General features: G+C 44.1%; 1 protein-coding gene across 3 annotated transcripts in view; it reads right to left on the reverse strand.

Moving 5' to 3' along the window:
* Window positions 1-326: 326 nt before the first annotated feature.
* Window positions 327-23,405, reverse strand: part of Ctl2 (Choline transporter-like 2) — a 353,598-nt gene continuing 330,519 nt past the window's right edge. For all 3 annotated transcript variants that reach the window (XM_084575765.1, XM_084575780.1, XM_084575773.1), the window contains 4 exons: window positions 18,476-18,620; window positions 16,695-16,783; window positions 12,882-12,966; window positions 327-2,999 (listed from right to left, as the gene is read on the reverse strand). In XM_084575765.1, coding sequence (XP_084431891.1) covers window positions 2,890-2,999; window positions 12,882-12,966; window positions 16,695-16,783; window positions 18,476-18,620 — 429 coding nt within the window. In that variant the 3' untranslated portion in view covers window positions 327-2,889. The remainder of the gene's footprint in view (window positions 3,000-12,881; window positions 12,967-16,694; window positions 16,784-18,475; window positions 18,621-23,405) is intronic.

Below are 23,405 nucleotides of genomic sequence, written 5' to 3' on the forward strand. Positions count from 1 at the left end.
GCATTCCTTTAATGACAAATGCCTTTCCTCCTCCTTCCTCTTCTGCCTACCTTTTATCCCTCTCTCTTGCGTGTTTGTGCACTCGTAGTTTCATTACTTTCTTTTATTTGGCTTCGTTGCCAGAACCTAGTCTGACGTCCTTACCCGGGAATCTGTGTTGACATCAGAACCTATTGTGACGTCTCGCTGATGCATCTCTTGGATATGATATCCACCGTGAGACTGCAACAAATAAAAAAAAATGTAGAAACTACTCCAACAATGCATTTGTTAACTTTTTGGCTGGTTTTTCTGCTCAGCACGTAGGCTAGAGTAATCAAGTGAAATTTACACATTCTTCGATCTTTAATAGAGTGCACAGCTTTGGCATACCTTCAGGCTGACGCAGACAGAAGCGCAAGGCAGTGTAGATACAAGTGAGCAACCATTTGTAATGCCATATAGAAAAACTCCTCTGTGCAATTTCAGACAGAAAGCCTTCACAGAAATCACAAATAGAGCACAAAGAAACCAAGAGTAAATCAACATGAGAACAACTAAAACTGAGACAATTTCCCACCTCCATTTTAGCAGTGAATGTGAGGGAGAAGCAACACGAAGCAACCATAAAATACCGTCGGTGTTCTTCTTTTTCAAACGTGCAATGTTGTGGCAAAAATTGTGCATGGTCACAAAGCTGGTGAAGCACCAGGAGTAGATGCCCCCCATTGCATGCACACCCTCATACCATTGATGTGTAGTGCCAATAAAATGTGACCCAGTTTAAATGACAGGTGTCATTACAATAACACAACTAAATCAGCTAGCACCAGGCTGAAACATGAGTAAACCGCAAGTGAAGCTATTTCAGGCTGTGCACACAACCCAGCACTTGGTTTGCATGCTCCCGAGTGCACTGAAGCCTCTTTGTGCTGTGCAAAACCTTCTTGTGGTAACGAAAATTGGGTTACACTGTCTACTTCAAAGACAAAAAACGGTAAAAATACAACCCTGTTAAACAAAAATACAACAATAATTTGCTGATGCATTTTGTTTTCAACCTGCATAGTTAAATCTCGTTACAAGAGACACTGTTACAAGAGGCATTCGGTTATAAGAGACATTTGAAAATGGTTTGGTTGGTTTTCCTATGTCTGCCATGTTAACAACATTGCATACAAGACGCATGGTTACAACAGACACTCGGTTACTAAGGACAACTTTTTCAGGTCCCTAGAGTAAATTCTCCACTATTTAGAAGAGACACAACTCAGGCGTGCTCATACAATGGAGCTGACACATACCAACTTGTACATGATGCACTTCAGATTCCCTTAACTAAATTCTGATCTATATCAGCATCCTTTTTGTTGCAATATCTCAGGAACTGAGAAGGAGCACTTCCCCATGACTGGAAAATGAAAACGACCCCATTGTTACAGCCACTGGCAACGCATTACTATCACCTACAAAGCAAATAAGAATGAATGAATGATGTCCAGCATTTCTAACTCCTTGCTACTAGTATGAATAATACTAGTACTGAATACTGAATGAATACTACTAGTATGAATGCATACTAGTATGAATAACTTCTTTAAGCTTTCCTGAACAATTTCCTGTTAATGCATGTGAATGAATTTATATGCTGATGTGCAGTAAACTGATCCAGTACTTTTAGAATCTTTGGTTACAAAAGACCTTGCTTACAAGAGACATCTTTTTTGGGTCCCTTGAGTGTCCCTTGTAATGAGGTTTTACTGTATATGCAGCATCTATAAGTATTCTTACTGAAAGCTTGTAAATGCAGTGCCACTCTTAACTAGATGCTTTTATTTCTGTTGGCAATCCTCCCTTCATCCTGAGCCGAGGCAAAATACCACAGTCACAGAGGACTCTCTTTCAAACACCACTCCCATTTCAGATAAATGTCACAGTTGCACAAAGATCCATCCCCACCTGTAGATTCAGTAATACCTCTCCGGTCTATTGGACAACATACAAACAGCACAAACCTCACCCAACTGTGGAGACATAGCACTTTTGAGCAAACGTTCTCCAAATGTGGAGCATCCTAGAGGCGAAGATGGGACATTCCTTGTACTGAATGCAAATATACATTCCTTGCCTCCATCTACATTCAACTCTTAGTTCTACTGAAAAGCAACAGTTTTGGGGATAACGCATGCCAGTGAATAACCCGATCTGCAGAGCTGCATGAAGATGATCGCAGATGTGCTTAAACCATTTTTCGTCAATTTCTAGAAGCCCAGCCTAGTGCAATGGTCTTACTCGCCTTGCTGCGGCTCTGGTTACAGAAACCACTGCCGACAGGCACCCTCTGCAAGAACAGGCTGAGACCAGTGAGACCAGTTATCAAGGGCAAGAAAAACCATCCAAAACCATGTGTACAATGAGAACTCCTCATGGCTAAACACGAGATTTGTACTGGAACAAAAAAGTCCATATACAAGGTCATGCTATAAATCGCCACTCATAAGCTGAGGTATGGGTGCACGTTGTCAAGTGCAATGTTAACATATTTTGTTTACACAGCTATGCCCAAACAAGATTCATGTCAACAAAGCCCAGCCTCTTATAAATCTCCCCAAGAAGGATTTTTTGCTAGTTGGGATTTGCACTGTGGGCAACCAAGTGTGAAAGCAAAATGCACACACAACTCTAGCCATAACTTCCTAATGCAGAAGGACGCCATAATGCCAGGTCCCACATTCACCCAATGACTGCAGCTAAGTAGTTGGATAAGAGCGGCCACAACCTGTTCTTGATATCAAGCTATGCACGCTTGCGCCAATGCTCTGAGGGAAGCCACGCAGAAAATCTCTGCTCTTGGCCCACAGTGCAATGCCAACCAGCAGAGAAAAACCGGAAGCCATTGTGCCGGAGGCATCACTTGGCGGCCTCCTGCAGCTTGTTCTGCTTGCCAAGGATCTTCATGAGCTCCTTGGACATGTAGTAAGGCTTCTCTTCAGATCCATCATGCCTCTCACAATCTTCCACTGCAAGCGGAACAACCACACGTCAGTCTGCCTATTCAAGTAATGTGGTGCGCAACTTCAACAGCGTAATCCGGCAATAAGGTGATCAGATATGCCTCTGGCAACAATTTCAAATCTATAAAATTTTCAACATTCTGTCGAGCATACTGCAACACTATTTTTGGCACTGCCATTTAACCCTTTGAGGATCGAATTAAAAAAAAAAATTCTTTCCGAGATGGTCAAATTACTTAACTGCGCATTTTGAAAGTTCAATATAAGTAAAGTCAATAAAGTGTTGTAGAAAAATATTAGGAACTGTATTTTGAAGTCAACGTTGCTTGACACTGCAAACTTAGGAACCTCAGTAAACAAAGAGAGCAGGAATACCTCGTTAGTGTCAATTATAAACAAGCTACCAGATGCCCCAATAAAGATGTAAATCTGCTTCTGGAGTGGTCATTAGGATAAAAATAAAGTTACGCGCAATCACGTGGTGGAACCGCGAAAGGACAGCGTTGCCGCAGACCAAGCAACACACAGCAGCTAGGAATCGGTTGTGTTTACCTTCGCAAGAAGGCAGCGCAACAAATTTCAAGCGCTTCTTGTAAGTGCTAGGCAGTGGCAGCACCTCCCAGTGAGCATGTACTGTAATTAGGGCGCGAAATTTCATACCGGGGATTGAAACCGTACCGGTATGGCAAAGACCTTGCAGGACGGAAAACCGCCGCCGTACTGTACATTTATGGCAAAAGCCCTCAAAGTGTTAATAATTCACTTTTGGAACACGCTGACTTAGCTCAGGGTCAGGGATCTAGTGTGACTAAATTTTAAGCAGAACTACCATTTCTTAATGAGGTCTTATACTCGCGGACAAGATTTTTCTGGCTATGGAGCCAAGGCTACGAGGGCAGCGCTTTCTTCATGGTGTTACTACACCATGTAGTTTTGGCATATATCTGGCCTCAGGTACGGTTTCAATATCAGTTGCGCCTTTACTTGAATTAATGTCTTCAGAGCCTCCAACGAAGCAGAAATGTCTTTCCTTACAGTGCTAAAGGTCTAAGTGAACGTATATTTACGGTTAATGAATATCACGCGCTAAGTCCGAAACAAGCGTATTGCGAAAGCGCACAGAAACAGACGGGTAAACGCAGCAGCAGCAGCCGACGTACGTTTCGAAAGATTGCCGGCAGATGGCAAAACCACCCGTTTGCGCACTGGCATGTACTGATGTCAAAATTCACTGCACTAATATTGTACTGGCCTATATTGTAGTACAACCTTGATATAATAACAACATAGGCATTTCTGTATTCTAAAGCACGATTTATCAAGGGTCTATATTCTGCTGCACAGTGGGCTAATACGTTTTGGCTCTTTGGCTGCATAGCCCCACAAACTTGTCCCGGAGTAGTGTGACTGAGACGAGTCATGTCCAAACGGCAGGCCAATACTGTTCACACGGCCACGAACCATAACATGAACAGATTTCCAAGCAACCATGCTCAAATTTATGCTTTTTGTTTCTTCCCCAAGCACGTGATCCATGCAAGATTGCAGTACAAGATTGTTGTTCGAGCAGAGAGCTAATTTCCAGCTCAATGTTATTGAGGCAGAGGCCCCACAGTAATTCTGAGGAAGTGGTTATGTCCATTTTGAGAGATTATATAGCAGTGCCTTGCTCGTGAAAATCGACTGTGGCACCATCCTCCCGGCCCAACTTATAACATTTTATGATTATTAACTAATACCCTGTCACACGGTCATTTTCAAAGGCGATTGAGATTTTCAATCACGATTGAACTCGAAGTTGTGCCGCTGCTACGCGGCAAAACTCGAAGGCTGTTGAAATACTTCTGGTGCAAACTACTTTGGCACCACTATTGTTGCATTTGGTTTTACTTAAAGAACTAATATCTTCCTATTAATTTTAATTTTTTAGCAACTGCAAGTTTTTATTTCTTATCAAAGGACAACTTTGCTTTTTTTTCACAGATCTACAAGCATGTTCATCTCGCGCTCACTCCACAAGTTCCTCGGCCGAAGCACGTTTTTTCCATTGTTATCTTTCCGAGACTGCTGTAACTCTATGGATGACAACATCATTCCAACAACAACATGGGTTGGGCATCTTTCGAAATACGGGAAGCTCAGAGTAAAATATTATATGAGCAACGCCTGAGGAAATTGGACAGCAACAGATGGGCAGCTAAAGTACTTAAATACCTATGCATAAAAAGCGTTGACTCACAATGGAGGAAAAGAACTAGGAAACTAACCAGTAAGTATGCTGGTCACAAGGACGGAGAAATAAAGAGCGTTAAGCAACAGGTGGGCGGAAGAGGTTAAAAAGTTCGCAGGGGTCAAGTGGATGCAGCTAGCACAGAACCGGGTTAATTGGAGAAATATGGGAGAGGCCTTCGCCCTGCAGTGGGTATAGTCAGGCTGATGATGATGATATGAAGCAACAGGTGAAAAACACAGAAGGTAAAAATTGGATAAATTCGATGGAAAAGAAACAGAGCGTAGAATTATACCGAAAATGGAAAAGGCAGATCAGGAAAGAAGCTTTCTTTGATAACTGAAGAGGCAGTGCCCTACTTTTTTAAGCTAGATCAGGGTGCCAATTAGAACATGCAGCTACAAAAAGAAATTTAACAATGAAGATGACGCATGTGCTGTATGTGGTAACTCCAGTGAAACAATTGCCCATATTATACTCGAATGTAATGGTATCCACCCGGAAGTTGATGCAGGTGCGGTAACTGTTCCTGAAGCTTTGAGGTTGAGACACCAGTGACCGGGTGAATAAACCGGCAGTAGAAGCTAGCAAAAACCGACTGGAAGATTGGTGGCTTAAATGCAGAGAAGTGACATAATGCTAGTAATGTAGAAACAAAAATTTAATAAATAGAATGATGGTTTAGTTAACCATTCTAAATCAATAATTAAGATATAGGGAGAAAAATGAGCATGATAGCTATTGCTACCACCCTGTTTCAAAGGGGACGCTCCTATATTCCACTCCATTCCAGAACGAAAAAAAAAAGAGGGTACGGAAAAGGAGTGGAATCGGAAAAGGATTTAACAAAAGAAAGCTACAAAAATATTGTTTCAAATGGCCAAATAACTGACCTGGTCCAAGGACAACACTAAAATGGCTTTGCTTTTCCTTGTGCTCGGCGGCGCAGGTTACAGTGGTAGAGAGCACAAAATTGATGCGCCTTAAAAATGAGCGATGCTATACAGTCGAACCCGGTTATATCGAACCCGGATATATCGAATTTTGGTTATATCGAACTCACGGAATATCCCCTTGAAAATCCCATGTAAAAGTATAGGAAAGCCGCGTCATATATCGAACTCAATTTCGCCGGTCGTTCGATATATCGAACTCCGCACTACGCACTGGAAAGTGCGCCTTCTCCAAAGACGATCGCATCACTCTTGGCCGTTTGCCGCGTGACGTTTTCAAGCCACGCGCCGAAGGAATGAGAGGGGACAGTTCTGGACAGCGCCGCGCCCATTCCCCAAAGGCACGCGCATCTGCAGTTATTGTTTCCCGTGCGCCAACACATGACGTTTGCAAGCCATGTGCGTGGGTGTGCCCATTCTTTTGCCGAGCTATCTCCTTCAGCACGCGCTACGCATGCGCCAAGCCCGCTCAGCCCGTTTTCAGACAGACGTGGGACGCTTTTTCCAGCGTGTGTTACGAACCCTCTGCGCGCAGCGGCTGACGTGGCTATGGCGCCTGCGGACGTTAAGAAGCGGCAGCTCTCCGTTTTTTTTTTTTTTTTTTTTGCGAGAGTCATTCTTTCTTATCGTTGTGCTGTACGCGCGACGTAGCATAAGATATGGCGGCTACGAACATTAAGAAGCGGCAGGCTTTTTTTTTTTTTTTTTTGCGGGAGCCATTTATCTTTGCATGTATGAATCAACGGAAGCATGCCGTCAGCTGCTGCTATCATGACGCCCGCCCCAAGCGCGGCGTGATAAATCGAACCAGGCTTGTGCAATCAATCCATCACGGGCACTCTGCCAAGTTCGCTCCCCGCTACCGGATGAGCTATAAAAAGATAAACGCGCCCTGACGTTATCGCTGCGCAACATTTTGGCACGCTGCCAAGAAATGAGCTGTGGATGCGACGACCGGACCGAAACGAAGTGACGCGCGCCATCGGCATGCAAGCGAAAACGCTCGCGATTTTCTGCCGCAGCGACACAGAAACCTTGTTTTGAGCTGCCGCGGTGGCTCAGAAACCTTGTTTTGAGCTGCCGCGGTGGCTCGAGTGGCGAGCAGGACGCAGTTCCAACAAGTTGGAAATTTTTCGCTCTGTCGCTGCCGCTCGTCGCTGAGATCGCTCAATCGCTTGCATGTGAGCGAGCTGGCCTTAAAGCATTTTTTTTTTTTTTTCAAATTCTCGGGCGCAAAAGTGGAGAGAGGGTTCATTATGCGAGTGGGTTGATTACGCGGCAAATACGGTATCGTTTTTTCGCATTGTAAGTGCTGTCACAAGTCAATTTCTGTATATCGAATTATCGATATATCGAACTTTTTTCGCGATCCCCTTCGAGTTCGATATATCCGGGTTCGGCTGTATTTAAGTTATTAACCCACTAATATTTTTACCGCGTAAATTAAAGATATAGAATAATAACACTCATGTTTTTGTATCACGCTGTGCACGAGAGTGCGCGTGGGACAACGCTAGCTACCTTGTGTTAGAGATCTCAATAAAGTTTTGAGCTGTTCCGTTGATCCAATAGACTCAATGGGCTCGTGTGGCAGTGTTCGAAGGCCTTCGAGTCGATAGAAAATCAATTCGAGGGCCATCAAAATGCCCCTGCATGTGACAGCTGTATAAAACTGCAACTGGATGTTTTCCAAATAATTGTAAATACATTAGTCTACAAAATAAAGCTTATTAAGTCAGAACCCTCACTAGCCATATTAGACAAAATGACCCAGATGGTCCCAAAAAGATCACATACCACTCTGCCATCTGGCACAGTGGCAAAGTAACAGGAGGGTCAGATAAGGCCAAGCATGCGGCATAAATGACAGGAGAGTGTACACAGAATTTGTTTGCAGTGCCTGCTTTATTTATTGGTTTTGTGAAAAAGCACTTTTGTTTGAACTACTTGCAGTCGAATCTCGTTATAACGAACATGGATATAACGAAAGTCTTGCTTGTTCTATCAGTTCTGTCTTTATAACGAAACACAAAAATTTAAAATTTGATGCTCAATTAGTTATGACAAAGCAGCTTTTTATGCTGTGCCTATTGGGGGCAGCAACAGTCATGCTGCCACTTCAACCGTGCGCCCAAGCAACTTTGCTCGAGTCTTTCATTTCATTATCCTGAGTTGAGCACTGTCGACGGCCAAGCAACTGTGTTGATTGTATGAATGTTTTTGTATTAAAAAGAAGCTCTAAACCAGGCTGCAAATAAATCAGTTTGTGCAACGACACAAAACCCATACTTGTGCCACTCCAACACAGAATAAAAGGAGACTTTTTGAGCTTATACCAAACTATTATTTATATATTATAGGCTTTCGCACCTTTGTATTGCCCATATTAGGGTGCCCTTTGCTTAGGTTTATTACCAGACTTGTCTGCAAAATTTTTATGCATATTTTCAACATGAATACCAGATATAACGAACAAATTTTAGCGTTAAATACAACTTGTTTGTAAGAAGGTTTGACTGTAGTAGAAGTTACCACAGTTACCGGCTGATTTTTCACACTGGGTGAAACCTGAGAAATTGCTCAAAATATACAGTCCAAAAATATCTCTTCTCTCAGCAAAATTAGTCCCAGAAGTTGCAAACTGGACCACTTCTCACATTCTGTTGGCAATATTCAATTGTGCCATGCTTTCATGACAGAACATTGCACCGCCACACAAGACCACAATTCATGACACGCATCATACATCGCGAGAAGAATGTTGGACTATAAGCGAGCACCTCCGAGTTCCTGATACCTGCCAATCACAGCTTTTTTCAATCACAGCTTTTCTCAGCCACAGGCTTTTCTGTTGGCAAGATCGTCATTACTGAAAATATGAAATAAGGCAGCATACTTGTCATCACCTCGTCAACCTTTTCCCCCCCACAGCTTTGCAAATAAGGAATGGTGTAAATATCATTCATGCCAAGGGCCAACACCATGTCGGAGGCCTTTTTGTGAAGCAGCTGGCCGTCAACGTTCACTGCGGTAGCAAAAATTAGAGGGTCTCTTAGATGTCTCTTAAGAGGAGAATGGTGAAAGCCTACCCTTCTCCTATGACTTGCCTCTCATCATTTGCCTATTATCGGCGTCCGCAGCAGTAAAGGAAAGACACAGTACTGTATTTACCCGCATAATGATCGCACTCACATAATGATTGCACTCGCATAATGATCGCACCAGTTAAGTTTGCGGGCTTCGCTCAGAAACGAAGTGTTCATCGCGGGTACACTGTCACGGGAGGAATTCCGTAGGGGCGACCAAAGTCAAGGGGCAGCTTGACGCTGACTGATTTATGACGGTCGCGCAGGCAGCCACTTTTCGGAAGTGATGCCGAACACATGGCAGCGGGCGATGCTGCCGGCTCTGTCCGTCCGCGCGATCGTCATAAATCAGCCAGCATCAAGCTACCCCTTGACCTTGGTCGCCCCTTCCGAATTTCCCCCGCGACAGTGTACCCGCGATGAACACTTCGTTTCTGGGCGAAGCCCGCAAACTTAACTGCACCCCTGAATTTTGAGGTCAAAATTCCACTTTTTAAATTCGTCCCGTAATGATCGCAACCCGAACTTGCTTCCGCCACCATTTTTGTTTTCATGTCCCGCACTGTTATAGCGGCAGCCACCTGTTGGTTGATCTGCAGTCATCCCGCAGCGAATGCATTCCGACGAGTTCCCATGACTCCTTGATTAAAACACGCTTTGCGGCGTTCGCCATTTTGCAATTCGGCAGCGCATGGGGCGGTATGCCAGTTACACCGCCGCGTTCAAGCTCAAGGCTGTCGACTATGCACTGGAGCATGGCAACCGCGCTGCTGGCAGGCATTTCGGCGTCGACGAAATCAGGATACGCTATTGGAAGACGCAGCGCGAGAAGCTGATGGCTGTGAACAAGACACGGCGGGCTTTCCGCTGACCCAGAACGGGCAAGTTCCCTCGTGTTAAGGAGGCGGTTCTAGAATACGTGAGGGACCTGCGCAAGGATGGTTGTGCAGTGTCATTAGAAATGATACAGACGCAGGCACACACAACTGCCAGGAAGCTGGGAATTGCCACAAAGAATTTCCGTGCTAGCTCCGGTTGGACGACTCGCTTTATGCGACGGAGTGGACTTTCCCTGAGGCACCGGACGTCGTTGTGCCAGCGGCTTCCATCTGTGTATGAAAGCAAAGTGATAGACTTCCATCATTTCGTCACTAGGCTTTGCGAGAAAAGCGGTTACCTCATGTCGCAAATTGGAAATGCCGATCAAACTCCACTGATGTTCGACATGCCCTGGAATACAACTGTGAACGAGAAGGGTGCTCGGAGCGTCCTCATGAAGACGCCTGGTGCAGAAAAACAGCAATGCACCGTCATGCTTGCTGTGACGGCCGACGGGCGGAAGCTGCCACCATATGTCATCTTCAAACGGAAGACTATTCCGAAGGCAAACTTTCTTCATAGCATCCATATACGTGCACAAACGAAAGGATAGATGACTGCAGACTGATGGTCGACTGGATTAAGACTGTTTAGGGACGAAGACCAGGAGCACTTCTGCTTCCCTCACTTCTGGTTTTGGACAGTTTCAGGGGTCACCTTATGGACACCGAGCTTGCTAAGCTTAAAGAGCTGGCACGGACACTGCAGTGATTGCTGGGGGTCTAACTTCGCTGCTGCAGCCTCTCGACATGTCGCTGAACAAACCATTCAAGGACAACGTTCGAAGACTTTATGCAGAATGGATGGCGATGGGCCAGCATAATTTGACGCCGAGCGGAAAGATCAGAAGGCCATCCGTGGAGATGCTTTGCTCATGGATCGCAGAAGCCGGAGCAGTATCCCTGACGAGGTAGTGACCAAGAGCTTCAAGAAGACAGGCATATTGAATGCTTTGAATGGAACGGAAGATGACTTTCTGTGGGATTGTGAAGATGCTCCCAGCGACGACACTGCCGTTTCCGATGATGAGTCGTGCAGCAATGAAAGCGAGGATGGCGAGGATTCAGACTCTGATTAGAGTACTGACGAGAAAAAATAAATGGGCCTTGTGCAGTTGATGTGATACTTAATGTGCGTGTTTATTGCGAAGGTAAGCCTTACTCAACTTTTATTTTTGGTCGTAATCGAGATATCTGTTCTAAGACGTCTGACCTGCAACTTGTTAGCGTTTTTGGTGCTCAAAAATGTTTTGTGGAAAATTTACCCCACGTAATGACCACACCCCGAAATTTGCATGTTTTTTTTTTTTTTTTAAAGTGCAATCATTATGCGAGTAAATACGATATCTGTCACACTTTCTCCAGCAAGTGTGTTTGGATAATACACCAATGCGCCTGTTCCTTGGCATGCGTTCAAGAGTGGGATTGCAGACTGCAGGAACGCTAGACAAGAACACATCTCATGGAATATGACAGTTCTCGTGCACAAATCTGGTGCACAGGATTTCGCTCCATGAGCTTAGAAAGTCTTTTGCCGTAATAACTTCTCTAAGCCATGCTAAGAAGTAGTCTTCAACTCCTTTACATCTGCACTGCACGTGATCTGATCACCGACCAACAATGGTAGACCGAGTCAACAGCACTAGATCTTTGGAGAGGTCAGCCAAATTTCTTTTCAGGTCCTGATTGACCTTTCTCAGGATCTCAAACTTCTTGAATGCTTTTCCCTTCCTAGGTGTCCATTTGGGGCATCAATTCAAAGCCAGCCAATCGGAGTGAATATGAGACAGCAGAATTGTGTCAATATTTCAGTTAGTAAAAAATGTTTTTCAAGATCCTTCATTTGCTTTGTTTCAGAATCCTGAAAGAGTTGGCACTGAAAAAACAAACTTACAAGCCACGTTTTCAAAAGTAAGAAAACAGGCATCGTACCACCTTTTGAATGTTGTGAAAGTTTTTTTTTCTGATTTGTTAGCAATGCTGTTTCATCATTTTGTAAAACTTCTTCCTGTAAATCTGCATTCCAAATTTTTTTCCCCATGTTGTGTATAATGCTAAAGTAAATATTACTCAAATGCATGCTGGAGCATCACAATAGCCAGGTTTGTGTATATGTTCCATGAGGGTTGTCTAACTACTGCATTTATAAAGCCCGGTTCAAATTGCGGAAACATTTGGTCCACTCTGTCTGGCATGTTTGCGTCAGCTATGCTTTGACACTGCTTCAACACGAACTGCCCGGAGGTATGTCTTTGTCGCCCTGCTACATGGAACGGAAACTTGTGCAGGAACCCTTTGCGAACTCCTTGTCACACCGAAAAAACAACTTGGGCAACACTCCTCTGCAGCTGCGGGCAACTCCTGCGCACAAAAGAGGAGAGCAGCCATGGCACCACAGCTGGTGCCAATTGTGGCCCCCTGCCCGACTGCTTGCAAGACTCCGTACTGGGCCATACAACAATGCGATGAAGGGGAACTCTTTTAAGTGCTGTTTGCGAGCATGAAAACCACTAAAAAACGATCAGTCACGGGATTTTCGCTCGGCCAGCAAACAAGCCAAACACTGGCAGCTATTTGCATTTAGCTTTCGTTGCCCAAGTCGGTCATAACACCCCGCCAACGTGCCTTGCTTCTCAGCTGCTTGTGCACAAGTGGAAACAAGTCTCCAGCTTGACACGTGTTTTGTCCGCTGCTGTGGTCCCGCAGTGTGAACCAAGCTTTAAAAGAGGAGGGCAACTCACAGAAGCAGAGGAAAAGAGTGTCCACGGCCATGCTGTAGACGCTGAAGAAGCTGGACGCTATGATGTAGGCACCCACAGAGATGGTCTGCACGAGAGAACCCACATTAACCTTTGTTGGCCCTTTGTGCGGCCCTGCAGAAGGCTTATAGTGTATCTAAACAAACAGCAACATTTGAGGGCTTTTCAAGCAGTGTCCAACCTTTTAGTGCCCACTGAAAGTGGAGCTTGCTTTCCTCTAGGAGCCTTCTTCTCAAAAAATAGCCCCACTTGAGCCACAACAACTAGAAGCAGCTCCAAAAAACTAATCGACAGTCAACCTGGATGGGGATTGTAAATTATATTTAAAACATGGCTTATCTGAAATTTAGAGGCAGAAAAGGATAGCGAGCAAAACAGACCTTCCTCATGAACCACCCATGCTAGTAGAGTGCCAGGGCTAACCTCAATGTAACCTATACTGAACACTTCTTACATATTTTTAACATGCCAATTCTGTACGTGGCTTGCCAAAAAACAGATACATCCCAGCGCGGTCCGATCACAGGTGTGAAGGACAGCCTCACCAACAGCACTGCAAAAGCCCCATTATCGGCTTTTGTTTCTAGCAGCTATTCATGGAGATGCTGCAAATGACGCAGGATTTTCCCACAGCTGTGGTAAAAGCTCGCCATCTGACGGTGTCATGCTTTTTTCCTTTTTTGCAGTTGCTGCCACAAGCATCTTGAAAAATGTCGAGCTTGGGAGCATGCCTTCAGTGATTAAACCACACAGCTATTTCTAAGGAAATTTTGTATTGTGAACTTGGAAACTACTTTACGATAATTTATTTGTTCCCTATGATGAGGTTTGACTGCATAAGTAAATTACCTCACTTAATTTGAGGTACATTTGGTATCCACAATGATCTCAGCCTTTAGTCGACTGGGCTGGCTTTAAAGAATGCTGCCTTCTCATGGGTAGTGGGGAAAATGAGATACTGAAACACAGCCTAAGGCATCCATTCTAATACTAGCACTCCAAGGCTTAATCTATGAAAAGGGTTAAGACAACCAGCACTTGAAGGGACGCGTCATTCCATGCATCGAATGTCCCCTGAACAGGACTTTGATAAAATCTGACAAAAGCAACTCACGGGTTGCTTTATTACTTGCTGAGAAACAGTATTTAACAAGAATTTCATTCCATGCCCCCCTAGCCTAAGGTGAAAGCACAATTGTAGACCTGTGTTTCTTAAAAGGACAGTTTCCATTTTCCCATTTGGTTTTCAAGAGGACGCTTTCAATACATTTCAATATAAACAATAATTCAATATATCTGGCATTTACTGCAGCTACCGTATTTACCAATGCACACCTTCTTTCGGGGAAAGTAAGTCTTAAAATCGCATGCGCGTTAGATTCAGGTACAAACCGAAACTGCCCCATAGCTGCCCATCGCCATTATACAATGTGGGAGCTCAAGTGTTGCTGGCAACTGTGAGATCATGTTGCTTGTCGTTTTCTGCATCGCAGAAGTCATTTGCAACCGGTGTGGTGCTTGTCATTCCTCTCAGCGAGCGTGGCACAAAACAATTCACAGGACGAGCCTCGCTTTTGCTGTTACGGCGTGAGTTTGTCGTCCGTAGCATGATGGTGGTGTTGTCCGCCAGCCTCTCCGTACGATATCGTTTTTGAGAATGGATGTAGCGGCCATGGAGACACGTTGTGTCCACCACGAGAATAGCTTTAAGCGTAAAGTTATTCTGCACGCAGAAAAGAGCGGCAACAGGCATGCAACCCGTCATTTTAATGTGCCAGAGACTTGTGTTTGCGACTGGCGAAGACTTTTTGAAAACTTCAATCTTTGAGTGCAAGCAAAGGCCGCTAACGGGGAGGTTTCCCGATCTTGCGGAATTTCTAATGCCATGAACGGCCAGGATGTTCTGGTCGGAGATGTTCGAGAGTTACAGTGAATAACTTTGGGTGAATAAATTGCCTGTTCCCACCTGAAAATATAGAAATCGTTACACATTTTTTTCGTTCCCGGAATCACGTTAGAAGCAGAGTTTGCAGTTACGTTTTTTTTTTTTTTGTCGTAAATGGGGTGCGCGTTAGAATCGGGGGCCCGTTGGAATTGGATAAATACGGCACTCAACATCTACATACATAAATGCACTAAACCTAACAAGGCATGTGTGCATATACGGACTAAAACTAACCATTAAGGATTCTATCATTACTAATTGAACTTGATTCAAGTCAACTGTAGAAAAAATAAGCTTATTTGGATCATTCAATTGAAGCTTTCCCTCACCAAAAAATATTTTACAGCTTGTTAGCCACAGATAAATTTGCCCCCTAAAGCATCCCTGTGAAAAGTGGCTGGGTTCAGCCACTGAGCCAGCCCGCACTTTTCAAGGTGTCCCATGATCCACCACACCTAACAAAAAGAGCAGTGTCTGTGAGTTGTATCGGGTAGATGTGAAAAGGAATTCCAATCATACAACAAATCGGCTGTGAAATGGCTACGGCTCGGGTATTTTTGCCTTTACGGTGCAACTGAGGCTATCATGTATAAAAAAAAAAGGCTAAATAATATGAAAGACTTCAGCGCAAATGCCCAAAGGCATTTCCTCATTTGTAAAGATATCATGGAGTTTCTTGAAACAAATAATCTTTTGTCATGGATTTCGTAGGGGATTTAGTACAGTGACTCAACTGAATTTGCGCACGACATTCTTCTTAACATTGATCCTGGCAAACAAATCGATGCATCGACTTCTCAAAAGTCCTTGATACGGTCCCCAACTCTAAATTGTTATGCAAATTGAAAGTCATTCTCAATAATTCTCAACTGGCTAATTGAATTGCCGATTTTCTCTCACACTGCTTCCAGTCTATTTCTATTGATTCTTCTAGCTGATGTAACCTCGGGAGTTCCCCAAGGCTCTATGCTTGTTATTTTTACCTAATATTAATGATTTGCCTACCATCCTGTCCACTTCTCATCTTCGTCTTGTTTGTGTCAAGGTTCCTATTTCCCCCACAACTAAGCCGATGATTGTGTATTGTACCACATTATTAACACTGCCAGTGATCTACTCCCTCTTAATGAGTCTTTTGGTAATGTTCCGTGACTGGTGAAATACGAGGCAGATGAATGTCAACTTCAACAAAACAGTTGTCATGTCTTTCGCCAATCGCCTATTACCTTCGTAGTATTACGACTATTCACCACTGCATAAAGTACATGCATACAAATACCTTGGTGTCATTTTTACTCATAATATTTCATGGTCAAAGCGCATCGATTACATCACTGCTAAAGCTCTTAAGAAGGTTGGTTACCTGAGGCACACAGCAAGAGCAGCTCCCAAAGAGGCCAAACTGCTGATGTACAAAACTTTAATCCGGCCTACTCTTGAATATGCGTCAAATGCCTGGAGCCCATATAAAAACCGTGAAATTGATCAAATCGAATGTGTACATGTAAGATTTATTTGTCACCGCTACGACTTCCATTTTTCACCCTCATCTGCAATGTCTTCTCGAAAACTAGTCCGCTCTCATCCCGCCTCACACTTGTTCATTCCATAGTGCATTCTTCCAATTGCCCTTCAAAGCATATCTGCAACTTGGAACCATCATAACCTTAATATACAACCTTTTTTTGCCTATACCAACGCTTTCAAATACAGTTTCTTCCCTTGCACTGTGGAGAGTTGGAACATCCGATCATCATCAATATCTGAATTTGCGTTGCAGTATCAGAAGGTCTTTGATGTGAGTCTTTGATGCAAGTATAGCCCTGGATTGGGATTTAAATAAACCTTACCAGCACAGGCAGCATGTAGTAGTTGAGCTCGGGCAAATGGTTGTTAAGGCCGTCCACCTTGCGGGCAAACACGAAGAAGGTGGGCACAGCTGCAAAAGGGAATATTTCAAAAGCTAGACTTGCATAATCAACTAACTGGGCAAATACTCTGTATGTGTGAAGACGTACAACAAATCTTGACTGTGGAATATCCAATGAAAGAAAGTCAGCAAAAAAATTAGGTTATGGCAGCACACTCTCAATTAAATAAATCAGTGTTGTGCTTCCCAACAGAGGTGAGAGCCACCCTTCCCACAAAGACCTTGGAATCTTCCCATGTTGTCAAAGATGCGCAGTTACTTTCCACCGAATTTCGTCGTTCAGTCGTGTCCGACTCTTCGTGACCCTATTGACCATGTCACGCCACGCTTTCCGGTCTCTCACTATCTTCCTAACATCACATAACTTCATCTGCAGTGCCTCGAGGATGCCATCTAACCATTACGTTCGCTGCCTACCCCTTCTCCGGCGACCCTCAACCTTTCCCAACATCAAATCTTTCTCCAGCGACTCCTCTCTTCTCATCAGATGACCAAAGTAGCTGAGCTTTAACTTTAGAATTTGACCCTCCAATGAGCAGTCAGGGTTTATGGTCGACAATATTGACTGATTTGATCTTCTGGCAGTCCAAGGAACTCAAGAGTCTTCGCCAGCACCACAATTCAAACGCGTCAATTCTTCGGCGGTCAGCCTTTTTCACAGTCCAACTCTCGCATCCATACATCACAACTGGAAAGACCATAGCACGAGTTATACGGATCTTGGTTGGCAGACTAATGTCTCTGCTCTTTACTAGGCGGTCAAGGCTAACCCCTCAAAAGACAGGCCGTTGTGTCGCGAAAGCAGTTTGTTTGCACCCAGTCTGACAGCTGCAGCAACAAAAAAGACAACATCAGACAGACAGTCAAACTGCATAGTCAACAGGCTAGTTAGTTATGCTTTCTTCTTCAGATCTAACTTGCGAGTAAGCTTTTGCAGGCTAGTTGGTGCCTAAGCATTCTGTTCTTTTGCGCAAAAAACACAACACAAAGAAACGAGGTAGACAGGACAAGCGCTTTCCTGTCTACCTCGTTTCTTTGTGTCGTGTTTTTTGCGCAAAATAACAGAATTCTTCAGATCCTTCAGTGTCCTAAAAGGCCACCATTCTTATCTGCAAGGTTTCAATGCTTTTTGGAATCGCTATGGAGCACAAAGTCTTGTTTTCCCCTAATGAGACCACCTGAGCACTGCTTCGGCTGCTGGCACTTGCTAGGGACCACACATAAATAAAAAAAAAATGATAATAAAACGCCCTGTTGCCCTTGTGTCCCAGCATCAAAGCTGCTTCTTGTATTGACTCATCATAACTGCCACCTTTTCAGGTGGTTTCACGTTGATAGAAAACAAAGATCACTGCTTCTTTCGGAGATACACCCCGAAGATTTGTTAAACTCATCCCTTGGCTTCTAAATGGTGTTCCAAGAGAAAGGGAATTTGCATCAAAGGCCCCAGCTGTAAGAAGTGAATGACAATATTGCTACGCCATTACCTGCGCGATCCCGACTCGTAACAATATGCCCAAAACATGAAGGAGGTTGGTGTAGTTTTGTTTATGGCATCCCAAACCAACTCAGCCTATGAGACACGTCGCTCCCGAGTAATATCGACCGCCTGGAGTTCTTTAACGTGGGCGCCATGCTCTTGGCCTCAATTCGATCCTATGGGCGCCACTAGCTGAGCATGCAGCAGGAGATGAGCCTTACCAACAATTCCAACAATGACAAGCTTCCCGACGAGCAACAAGAGATCGGTGACCTTGTCCAGCACAACCACACGCACCACGTTGCGCATTAGCAGCTTGAAGGCTTCCTTGGCCGAAGTGCAAAAGTTCTTGCCATAAATGGCTATCTGCGCACACAGCAAACTGTCACTGAGCCACACCAATATAAAAAAAACTGGTCAAATGTGAAGCAAACTTTGAAGCTGGCAATGCCATTCAAAGGCTGAAATTAAGAAAGTAGAGGTGAAATGCCAGGTGCATATATGATCCCGTTTATCACACATTTTTTTAAATTCCATGCGCTACAGAGATAAGCTAATACAACTGCATTTCATCATCAAATCGTGAAAAAACGTACATGGCTTCAAATTTATCTCCAAGAGGCAGGGAAAAAGTCATAGAGTTAGAACGATGTTTGGCAGCAAAAATATTCTGCCCCCTTTTTTGATGTGGGTGATATTCTGCCCCCTTTTTTGATGTAGGTGATTTTGTGTCGTTCATGTTTGGACGCGAATGCTTGTGATGGGATCAGTTTGGCGAAGTGAGAATGCCACTGCTAATGAGCACTTTCTGGAGGCGTATGTTCGAAGAATAAGATTGGGATGGAGCGCATTTGGCAAGCACTCGCAGATTATGTCTAGCAGCTTACCGGTATCGCTAAAGAGGAAAGTATATAACAGTTGCATCTTACCTGTACTCACCTATGGGGCTGAAACGTGGAGGCTAACCAAGAGAGTTCTACTTAAGTTGAGGACAACCCAGAGGGCTATGGAATAAGAATGGTAGGGGTAACATTAAGAGATAGGAAGCGTGCAGAGTGGGTCAGAGAAATAACTCAAGTTACCGACATTCTAGTGGAAATTAAGAAGAAGAAATGGACATGGGCAGGACATGTAGTGCGAAGAGAGGATAACCGATGGTCGCTTAGGGTAACAAACTGGATTCCAAGGGAAGGAAAGCGCAGCAGGGGGCGGCAGAAAGTTAGGTGGGCGGATGAGATTAAGAAGTTCGCAGGGGTCAAGTGGATGCAGCTAGCACAGGACCGGGTTAAGTGGAGAAATATGGGAGAGGCCTTCGCCCTGCAGTGGGTATAGTCAGGCTGATGATGATGATGTTCGAGAGGTCCTCCATTCGAGCATGGTCTGAGATGAAAACCACCTGAGGTGGCATCATTTTACTCCTTCATTATTGTGCTAAAAAAAGCTTCAACATGTCCCAGGTAAAAAACGGTGAACATCATTGACATCTGATGTTCTGCCCAACACTGCAGTGAGCAAGAAAGGGATTTTGAATAACAGGCTGTGTGGTAACGGGCGTAAACTACCGCCCTTCATCATCTTCAAGCACAAGACGATGCCAAAATGCAAGAATGCATTCACATTTGTGTCCAAGAAAAGGTAGATCATTAAAACATTGAGTGACACTATCAATGATGCTGGCCCTTGATAATTTCAAAGGCATCTTTTCAATAGCTGGAGATGAACTTGCCTGTTACCGCAGGTGGCCTAACACGAGTCCCTTGGACGTTTTAACTTTTGGCTGCATGTGTTATTCTTTGCAATGATGTGTTATGGAACATGGGTGTGGTAATTTACCTACGACCGTTAATTAATTTGTAATCAAATTTCTTGGTTCATTTTGTTCAAGAAGAGAGTGATATCTGTACACAGATCATGTGAGGGATGAAAAAACTACGATATAATCAGTTTCAATTAAGCAATGGCTATGACGTTGGAGTTGCATATTTCACGCGAGATGAAAAAAACTGCAACATATAATGGGTCCTTGGTCACTTTGATTAACCAAAAACCAAGCCTGCTTCGAAAGCCAGAATTACAGTTAGTGAAGAAGCAGAAATCAAAACGAGTGACCAACAAATATTAAAGTGCAACTCCTTTATAGTCACTAGGACCGCCAAAAACTTTACTACACCAGAGACTTTACTATAGAGCCTTTACAGAGAGCAGTTCCGCTGCGTCCAACAAATGGCACCACTAGGCCTTTTTTGGCCTTCGGGACACATCGGTGGGCAGTGCGGACAGCTTCTGTGCAGCTTGTGTAAGAATGCCAACTGGTTTTCAAACACCACCGCTTTGGTGCGGGTGTCCTCTGTCCAAGCAATCTGCGGGGAAGCAGAGCTGTGGTTTATTAGTGGGAAAAATAGACGTATGGTGCACATCAGTGTGTACGCCGCCGTTTTTCTTGTTGTTTCTTTCTGGGAGACTAGAGCAGCTGTGAGTTGTAGGGCTCACCAACTCATTCTAGCGCCGTCAGTAGATGCTGCCAGGTCATTTTCGTAGGATCCTGGTGTGGCTATTAATGTCTGCATAATGAGTTCAGTGTGCAGGTAGGGAAGGTGTATATGCTTGTGAACATGCTTACTTCAAGCATTGATGGAAAACTTAATAATTGCTACTTTCATATAAGCACGATAAGATTTTTATATATCCAAGCTCGCTATATCTGTGGGAGCTCATCTCCGGTGCAGTTTGCAGTCTTACTTCACCCGAGCCTAGAGATATTTTCAGTCCCGATGAAGCAGGCCTCTTTTTCAAGGTCCAGTCATCGAAGACGCTGAGCCTTAATGGCGAGGATTGCCATGGCAAGAAATGCAGCAAGGAATGCCTCACCATATTGTTGTGTTGCAACTCTGACGGCTCCGAGATAATGATGCAGTAGATTATCGTAAAATTTCACAACCCTCATAGCATCCGGTACCTGCCCTGGCACTACAAAAATAACTGTGACGTGGATGATATGCGCAATTTTTGAAGAATTTCAGTCATACATGGATTCAAAGATGGGCTGTCTTTTAACAACTGCTCCACGCATCCAAAGGATACCACGTCATTTCGCAACGCCAAGGTGGTGTACCTTCCGGCCAACACAACAAGTGGTCTTGTAGCGATGCAGCAGACTCTGGAACTGTGAGGGACACAAACTTGACACGGCCATGTAGTCTGCTGGCACCAATGGGTTCATGTACAGCGATTACGTTTCTGTTGACGATGCCGTTGCCACCTCAGAGCTTTTGACCATTGACCAGACTGTGGCCGAGTGTGTCTATGCAAACAGAAGAACCTTTGAGTCAACTGTAGCGGCATTATGTTCGCGAGAGTCATACGGCACTGCAAGTACTTGAAAAGCGTGTTGTTCTCACTGGGCGCGAGAAAATGCAGAAGGCAACTCTGATTTTTTCAAGCGCTAGTGCTGCAATAAACATGTTCAATTACCCACTACTGTCGTTCTTCAATTTGTCCCAGCTCTTACTTTTATTTTAAACGTTCTACTGTATCAGTTGTCGGTGATGACATGAAGTTTAGAAGAACTTCTGATGCTGTCTGGCAATTAAATGGCTACTTACAAACATGTCTTGCTGGTTTTTAAAAGCAGCACTCTAAAATATCTTCCATCCCGCTTGTATTGTCTCTTTGTGTAATTTTCTATTTTCAGTTATAACATTTTGTGTTTACATCTCGTGGAAGTACCTCTTTATCATGAATGCAACATAGAATACAACTGCGAGCGATTTCATGTGAACTGCCTGAACAGGGCGGTTTCTTCCAAGGTGAGCGCGACCACACATGCCGTACCTCCCCTTCTCACTGCCTCATGCTTTGCGCTGCACAGCGCTGCTCAGCCGTTTCTCCCGCTGTATGCCCAAGTGCCGCAGCACGCTTTCCCTCACTGGCTTCTCCTCAGTGTTGGTGAACCGGATGGTTTTCTTCTTTTTTATAGAAAAATTTGTCTCGCTATCCTAGGTAGCATGCATCCAGTGATGTCATTTCATGGGAAGTACATCCCCATGGCCAGATAAACTTTACTATACCTGATTTTTCAAAAATGTCTTTACTACAAAGGAGAAAAAAATGCACAGTCACCTATGGAAGACAAACTAAGACGATGTCTTTACTGAAAAAGTCATCTAAGAAAGACGACTTGAGTTTCACTTTACTGTAGTGGGCTCTACTGTATCAATTATTTAGTGGCAAATACCACAGGGTGACTGACTTGCTCAAAATGCTTTAGCGCGACAAAGAAACACAAAGGACGAGCAGAATGTTTGTGTTTAGCGCTACAAGCCTTGCGAGCATATGATCCCACAGTGTTATTATGCATCATTAACAGAAGCACAAGTTGTAAGTGGATGGCAAGTACTGAAGAATAAAGAGGCCTGTGAGTGTATTCTAGCTGAAAACATTGTGGAATGAAAAAAAGTGGACTATCTAATGTGCTCAATGGAAATGACGACCTCTTCAGAGCCCCATTTTTTCAGCGACAACTGAAATAAAGCAAAAAACTTTTTTTGCTTGTCGTAGTGTTTCACTTTTACAGACGCAGTCAAACATGGTTATAACGAAACTGTAAAATGTGCTTTTTTGTTACATCCAGGTTTTTGTTATGTGCAGTTTTGACATCAAGACGCAAAAGGACAATGTAGAATGAAAATAAGATTAAGAATTGATTCTCAGGGAAGCCGGCTTGAAAGTGTTTACAATAAATCATAATTATTTAGGTTATAGAAGCAGTCAACTGTTTTGCGATGGCGCTGATAGCTCGACACGGCGGCAGCCTCCATGGTGGCCAAGGGGGCTGGAAAAAGAATCGGTCTGGGGAAGAGCATTTACGCCAGTGTCGAGCTGCCCCGAGTCTTCATGCATTTTCCCACTCGAATACTACCGTAGCCCCAGGAAACAGTCTGGCAGCGATGAACACGTGTATTCTTTCGTTGTTCTATTATTTTCTGCCGCTCTTTTAAGAATTAACTACTGTAGTGAAAGCAAAAGCAGCCGAGTCTGCCAACTAGATCCAGCATTGGCGCTTCATCAACTGCTATAGCAGACGTTCCGCTCACTTCAGTTTGTGTTTTAGCAACCTGAAACTTGCAGGGTTCTGCCAAATTTCCAGTAATT

The sequence above is a fragment of the Amblyomma maculatum genome, chromosome 1, assembly GCF_055883805.1.
Source record: "Amblyomma maculatum isolate TAMU_Amacu chromosome 1, ASM5588380v1, whole genome shotgun sequence".
In the NCBI taxonomy this organism is placed as follows: domain Eukaryota; kingdom Metazoa; phylum Arthropoda; class Arachnida; order Ixodida; family Ixodidae; genus Amblyomma; species Amblyomma maculatum.